Raw genomic sequence first — 8,181 nt, 5'->3', positions numbered from 1 at the left:
ATGCAAAAGAACTACAAAAAGATACACAATGAATAAAAAAAGGAGCTAAAGAACTACAAAAAGTTGCAACATTAATAAGAGACACTAAAGAACTACAAACATATGCACAATGAATAAGAATAGATGCAAAAGAACTACAAAAAGATGCAAAATGAAAAATAAGAGACGCAACCTTAACTACATGCAAAAAACTACAAAAAGATACACAATGAATTAGAAGAGGAGCTAAAGAACTACAAAAAATTGCAACATTAATTAGAGAAGATGCAAAAGAACTACAAAAACATACACTTTGAATAAGAGGAATAAAGAACTCCAAAAATATGCACAATTGATAAAAAGACGCTAAAGAACTACAAAAATCTGCAACATTAATAAGAAGAGATGCTAAAGAACTACAAGATACACAATGAATAAGAAGAGACGCTAAAGAACTACAAAAAGATACACAATGAATATGAAGAGATGCTAAATGAATAAGAAGACACAAAAGAACTACAAAAACGATGCACAATGAATAAGAGATGCTAAAGAACTACAAAAAGATACACAATGAATAAGAGACGCTAAAGAACTACAAAAAGATACACAATGAATATGAAGAGATGCAAAATGAATAAGAAGACACAAAAGAACAACAAAAACGATGCACAATGAATAAGAGACGCTAAAGAACTACAAAAAGATGCAAAATGAATAAGAAGACACAAAAGAACTACAAAAAGATGCAAAATGAATAAGAAAAGAGGCAAATCAACCAGAGACAGACCATTTCTACAAAGAGTGTGTGTGTGTGTGTGTGTGTGTGCCCAGAGGCTCCCTGTCTCCTAATCCACCCATGGATCCATCACTATATAAATATGGACATTACAGCTGCTTCAGGCGCTGCTTTCCGTGGGCTGACTCCTCTCTCTCCGTAATGAATATCAAAAGCAGCGTCAACAGTCGGCTCATCTCGGCGTCACAGGTTCATTTATCCGGTTCACCGTCTTCTCCTCCGACGCTCCTCGGCTTCAGCTCCCCGCGGCCGTCGGGATCAATCTTCTATTCACGAGGAGCAGCTCCGGAAAGTGCTCCTGTAAACAGGAATCGATGCTAACGTGTTTGCTTTACACTAATCCCTTCTGCAATGCCATTTGGCTCCATCGCTGCGAGAGATATATATATATATAAATATAAATAAATATATATATATATAAATATAAATATATATTCAGAGCCGTGAAGAAGTTTCAAAGATGATCTGGAACGCGCTTCTTTTTTATATAAATATTTATTGCAGAGGAGGTATCTTTTATGTACATGCTATCACAATATAACAATATAAATCTACCAAATATTCCCATATATCGATGCTATAAGCTTGTCATAGAGCCATAGTCGTAACAAGCACATAATACAGTGGGTTAGGGACAGAACCACTCACGATACAACTTGTAACAGTCCATAAAAGATCCATTTTTTTATGTTTTTGTTCTATCGAGGGCAGTGAAACAATCGGTCCTAGTATCAGTTTTATTACTTTTTCTTCTTGAATTCATGCAGAAGCCACAAGAGCAAGATTCACGACGTTACAGCATTTGAATAGTAGTAGCAATATTAGTATTTGTGTTCGCCGTCGGGGTCACGAGAGAAGAGGTCAAGAGGAGAGGTCAAGAGAAGAGGGTAAAAGAAGAGAGGTTAAGAGAAGAGAGAGGTTAAGAGAAGAGGTCAAGAGAAAAGGTTAAGAGAAGAGGTCAAGAGAAGAGGTCAAGAGAAAAGGTCAATAGGAGAGGTCAAGAGAAGAGGTCAAGAGAAAAGGTCAAGAGAAGAGGTCAATAGAAGAGAGAGGTCAAGAGAAGAGGTCAATATGAGAGGTCAAGAGGAGAGGTCAAGAGGAGAGGTCAAGAGGAGAGGTCAAGAGAAGAGGTCAAGAGAAGACATCGGTGGACAGAAAGCTACGGGACGAGGTCGACGGCCTCCGTCACTGATTGGTCGATGGTGCGACTAAAACACGACGACGACCTCCGGAGGGAACGGACATGATGTCCACGCTGAGGGCCGACTGGACCGAGGGACGTACAGCAAGACAACTACCTGAAGATATGCAAAGGTACGCAACCGAGGTCAAACAGAGGTCAAACAGAGGAGGCCAAACAGAGGAGGCCAAACCGAGGAGGCCAAACAGAGGAGGCCAAACAGAGGAGGTCAAACAGAGGTCAAATAGAGGAGGCCAAACCGAGGAGGCGCCGTATTCCATGGCGTGATGGTGGGATATTGCATTGTTGTTATCGTTTGTGCTCCAGCTAACTCTAATGTAGAAATTAGATAAAGTTTCAACACCAGAAATAAATAACCACCTTTATTTGTCTTAATATATTGTTGTTGTTGTTGTTGTTTTCCACAAACGGGTTGAATTCCACCAGAATCAGATTTAAGCTGTAGATCTTTAAAAAATAATCATCGTGATATAAACACAGCCCCTCGTTTAAATTAGCTTGCACACAAGGACATACGAAATAATCAAAAACAGCATATTATTATTCATCCAGGGCAGTTAAAATAAATAAATAATAATAAAAAATAACAAAATAATAATAATAAAAGAAAATGATGGACTGTATATATTTTTTTTTCAATTTAATCTAATTAATTAAATATATAATACAAATTTAAGAAAATATGAATAAAATAAAAATAAACATACAAATGTAATTATAATCAAATTAAAATTAAAATCAACGCAGCAGTGATCATATAGAGAAACATTTTTTTTAAAGTATCTTTTGAAATGTCTTTGTTGTTGTCTCCCCCTGGGACGATGATGGACGACGCCTCACACGCGCTTCATAAATATCACATGGATCCATATCAAATCATTACATCACTCCGATGCTCGTAAAGCAGGAGCACAAAACCCTCGTCTGAAACGCTTGAAGACGAGACCCCGACGAAGGGCATAATTCATCAGACACGAGACGTGGCATTTGAATCACGTTCACGCAGAAACAAACAAAAGGTCACACGCATTAGTCACTGGACTGTTTTGAATAGGACATCGCCAAATGAGCACGGATTTATATTCTTTGATATAAAGACTCCTACAGATCTTGGATATTGAGGAAATTTGACAGCAATTATAGATAATTAATGACAATCAGTGACAACGTTTTAGTACCCGATGCTAAATGGAGACCGTTGATGTTTTATAGTGAAAGATGGATGTTTAGACATTTTGATACAAACCACTAAACAAGTCAAAACCCTTCAGGAGGATTATTAATTGATAACCACATTGCCTAATTCTAAAACGATCATCTTCATAAATCGACGGGGCTTCAGTGCATTAAACCGGGAACAGCATGCGTCACGCGAAGAGAAAACTAACGGCAGTGTTAACGCTCGTAGAAATATTATATTAAAAATACGAAAGGATAGTTGCTCGATATAAAAGCGTGGTTTTTTTTCTCCGTGGCGTTTCTCGTTGTTCCTATTGGTTGTCGCAACGTCGCATTTACCGAAGTCATTTGCTGAGAGCTGGAAACGAGTCTGACAGTCACATGACAGGAAGCCGAATGATCTGAAGCACTGCATTAAACACATCCTCATACAGGCGCTTGAATAGGATACAAAAGGAGGTTATTTTGTTATTTTTCAGGATTTGGGTTAAAATATGCTCACTTAATAAGTTAGTTGACACAAACAATGGTCTCCTGGGTGAAAGTCCAGTGTTTCTAGACCTCCTCCCTCTCGCTCTTCAAACTACATTTACGACGACGTGGATTACGAACAGATTGATTTCAATTATACTCATAGTGCAAACCTTTTTTTCGTGGGTCAATTTGACCCCATTCAATGTTTAATGTCGGTGTTCTTTGGGGTCAATTTGACCCGAGGCTGTTTTTCACTGTGTCAAACATATAAGAAATATCAACTTTTTTATATATTTAAAGGGCTATTTAGGTAGTCGACAAACAAACATAAAGTACCTCACACTTAAACTTGGAAAACAATATTAATTCTAATAATTTTCTGGAGGTTTTAATTGCTGGGGTCAAATTGACCCCGAGGGTAAAATATGTCAGTAAATATAAAGGTAACAGGAGGTTAAACATTGAATGGGGTCAAATTGACCCTAAAGGTAACAGGAGGGTTAAAATACAAAATAAGTGCATTTAAAAAGTCGGTGGTACTCCTCAACCAGTTCCTTACTAGATCCACACATCACCAAGCAGGAAGTCTGTTGCGCAATAACGTTATTCTACTGTTCGCCTTCTATTTTGTACTCATTGGACTTTGTTCTCCAGTTCCAGGTCTCAGCAAATGCAACGTCAGTAGCGGCCGAAACAAAACCCGAGTTGTGACGAACCCGCGTTTTCCTCTCAGAGCGGCGGCTTCCGATCAGCCGATCGCTCTCCGATTAAAGGTTAGCGTCGGTTTTCCGAGGGAGAGCGAGAGGACAGGAAGCGCGGCCAGGACGCCATGCCGCACGAGAGCCCGGGAGGTTCAGCTCCCGAATTACATTTACACTCCAGATTCATGATATACCCGAGTCCACACACACACACACACACACACACAGGGTTCTTACACATTTTGATCGATGGATTTCCAGGACTTTAAACCAAATTTCCATGACCAAACTGAAATCTCGGTATGAACATAAAAAATGTTGCGTATAGAGAGCGTACGCCGGCTTATATTTTGAGCGTCTTTCTTTAAAAATCATATTAATTATTTCAAACTCGGCGTAAATGATGTGATTATAACACATTTCCATGACTTTTCCAAAACTTTTATGATTTAAGTTTTTTCCATGACTTTTCCAGGCCTGGAAGTGACCATTTTAAAATTCCATGACTTTTCCAGGTTTTCCATGACCGTAAGAACCACACACACACACACACACACACACACACACACACCTACTTTCTACATTTGTACATATGAGACATTCATGTTGATGCCGCTCTCGTATCATCTTCACCACCCTGAATGAGTTTCTTTTTTTGGGGGGGGAAATATGAAAGCAGGGAAAGGAGCGCCGCCTTCCGGTCATAAAAAAACAAACGGTATATTTTTGTCAAGACATAAACTGCTTGGGGTTTGACAAAAAGGGTCCGACTACTCTCGACCCCTGGCTGTGCATGCTGTTTAAATAGTTCACCGTCACAAAGGGCCGGAGGAGAAGCCTCCCGCTTCCCATCCGACTGATACAAGACAACGCTAGTATAGTTAGGCACATACAGTACATCTCCGCAGACTTGGAAGCATTTTAATCTGCCGAGAAACTACAATTAAATAGATCTAAACAAAGAAAACATGTCTGTGTTTGGTGTGTGTGTGTGTGTGTGTGTGTGTGTGTGTGTTATCATGCCGTGACGTTAGGAATAAGTGGACCGACTGCTCACGGAGAACAGAGTGTGTAATTCATGGAGTTGACTGAAGTGCTATAGACGGAGTTACACACACACAACTAATAAATAATCGTTTGCTATCTTAAGATCAACATCTGTCTTCGCAGATGTTCCCTCGTTCTTTGGCTTTCACTTTTGCTGTTTTTGTACGACTTCAATTTCACACGTCTTTTCCCGCCTCCAAATCCGATCGTCGGGTCGTATTCTATCGTTAAGTGATGACGTCAACGCACAAAACGTATGAACCGTCGACATGACAAATAAAAGATTTTTTTTCCCCGACACCGCTCATGAAGTGAAAAGGCTGAATCAAAAGTTGCATAATTAGTCTAAAGATTTATCCTCAGGACTCTCCGTTAATAATCTGGAATGCTCGTCGTGATTTTGTTTTGGGTTCTTCTTCTTTCTGGTTTTTTTGTGTGTGTACATTTTACTCATTTTCAAAAGAGGTCAAACGGGAACAAAACCTCGGAAAGGAAGGCAACTTGTGGAACTTGATCAACTTTTCTTCCAAGTCGCCGCACTATTAGTAAAAGGTCATATGTAACGATTTCAAAGGTATACATCGATAACTATAATTCCAGTGGTCCGTTCAGGGCGAGTGTCACGCCTTCTTGCTCGATGTGCTATCCTCAAAGTCCCAGGGACAAACATCGGCCTTCGCGCCTGCAGCTCCGCCTTCAGGAATCGGATTGCCGGGCTTCACCGCAGAACTACTTTTGTCTGAAACTTTTTCATCCGACGTATCCTCAAAATCCCACGGACAGACGTCAGTCGGCTTTGCGTTGGCTGCTCCGACATTTGCGCTTTTCCTTTTTTCAACCGGCGGCACGTCCTGAACACCCTCCGCGTCCCACGGGCACGCCGCCGCCATCTTCTGTTGGCTCGCGTGCCTCTCTGAAGATTTGCTCTTGTCCTTGGCTTTCGTTCGACACTTCTCGCCGTCTGCGCCTTTTGATTTCTCTTTCTCGACTGTCCTCGGGGAAGCGGCGTCCTTCCTTTTTGACGGGCACTCCTTGGTTTGGGGCGCCCGAGAGGGACTCGGCGCCCTCTCTGAACTCGGAGACACGGCGCCGCCGTCGTCGTCCCGGGGGCACACGTCGGCTTTTGAAGACGGCGGCTGGAGCGAGCCTCCCGTTCCGGACGGATCTGGAAGGAGACTCCTGCCTTTCCCATCCGCGGGAGAGGAGGAGCCTCTCCTTTGCGTCGTCGCATCCGGTGAGCGGGCCACCTCGGCCGTCTTCGGGGGCTCTCCGAAGTCCCACGGACAAACCTCCACCCGATGGGTCTTGGCGCTCTCCGTTGTAGAATGAGCTTGCTGGGTCTTCGCGGGCTTGCTGCACGTTTGTCGCTTCGAGCCTTCCTCTTGGCCGCCTCGACTCTCGGCGCCGTCTTCCCACGGACATACCTCCGCTCGCACGGCGGTCGACCTCGGAAGCCTGCCGCTCGACGGATCGGAGAGCTTCTGCTTCTGAGCTTTGCCTCCCTTGGCGCCGCCGCCGCCTCCGTGAACCGTGGTGCTTTCCTTCGGCGCGATGGACACGTGCTTCTGGACCTTGTTTTCAGTCGGAGTGGGTAGATCCTCCGCTTCCCAGGGACACACTTCGGAGAGGTCGGAGAGGTCTTTTCCCTTGACGGGATCGGAGCAGATGGAAGGCTGGCTGCTGCTCACCGACTGCTTCATGATCCGGCCCAGCGCCGCGCTCTGCTTGCACTCGGCCGAATGGCTCGCGATCATCTTGGGTTGGCACTCGGTCTCCGGCTCTGCGTCGACCCTGGCGTCTTTGCTCTTTGGCTGACCCTTCTTGTTGCCGTCCTCCGTGCTCTGGGTCTTTCCCGTCAAGCCCAAAGTCTTCTCTTTGGCACTGGCGATGACACTGAGGGACTTCTGCAGCATGTAGGCTCGAGGGTGGATCGGCTTCTTGTCCGCGCTGAGGTTATGGGCGCTGGCCGACTTGCACACCAACGGAACTGATTCCGTCGGCTCGCTGGGGACGCCCGTATTCTCCCCGGACTGCTTCTTGACCAGCTTCTTGCCCATGAGCGTATCCAGGAGGGAGCCTTCCGCCGGGCTCGCCTCCATCTTGTCCGTCGCCGAGCTGTTGGAGTCCTCGCTCTGGTGCCGGACGTGGTCGTAGCTGCTGTGGGACTTCTTGAGGGAGAAGACCTTGTTCTTGAGCGTCTCCTCCTTCGCCGGCTTCGGTGGGTGAGTCGGATCGAAGGGGTTCTTCTTCAACATGCAGATGCTGTTGCGGTTGCTCCCGTGTTCGCCGGCCTCCTTGTCTTCGCGGCTGCATTGCCGGTGCACCGACTCGGGGATCTCAGTTATGCGCCTCATCAGCGAGCGACCCAACCCTTTCTTGGAGCTGCGCTTCTTCTGGAGGTGAGGGTTGTTGGCCAGCATCTTCTTCCTTTTGTAAATCTCCAGCTGGGTGTAGAGTTTCTTCAGCTCCTCCTACGTCGTTCATGAGAGAACCAAGGGGAAAGACACGAGCAAAGGGATCAGCGGTCGGATTAGAATGAGCGATTACATTCGTACAGCTTAAAATAAAAGAGATGTCTTATCAAAACACTTACAGAAAAAAAAGCAGACGTTCTACTGCACAGAGAACATGCAGTACAGATCCATGACACGCTACTACACACGGTTGGTTAATGATGCACGACGGAATATCGCATGCGTGCTCGAAAACATTTTATTGTTATGTCTGGAACAGCCTCGAAGCTCAGGTCTTTAAATGATCGTCACTGTGCACATCGGACACAACGAATTTTGGGTGATAGG

The 8,181-nt window shown here is 44.4% G+C and overlaps 1 protein-coding gene across 2 annotated transcripts in view; it reads right to left on the bottom strand.

Moving 5' to 3' along the window:
* Positions 1–1,260: 1,260 nt before the first annotated feature.
* gpr158a (G protein-coupled receptor 158a) overlaps positions 1,261–8,181 on the bottom strand; it is a 75,503-nt gene continuing 68,582 nt past the window's right edge. For both annotated transcript variants that reach the window (XM_056434200.1, XM_056434201.1), the window contains one exon: positions 1,261–7,851. In XM_056434200.1, the coding sequence (XP_056290175.1) occupies positions 6,001–7,851 (1,851 nt within the window). In that variant the 3' untranslated portion in view covers positions 1,261–6,000. The remainder of the gene's footprint in view (positions 7,852–8,181) is intronic.

Source organism: Pseudoliparis swirei, chromosome 16 (genome assembly GCF_029220125.1).
Source record: "Pseudoliparis swirei isolate HS2019 ecotype Mariana Trench chromosome 16, NWPU_hadal_v1, whole genome shotgun sequence".
Classification (NCBI taxonomy): Eukaryota; Metazoa; Chordata; class Actinopteri; order Perciformes; family Liparidae; genus Pseudoliparis; species Pseudoliparis swirei.
This window is presented reverse-complemented; position numbering and strand designations above follow the sequence as displayed.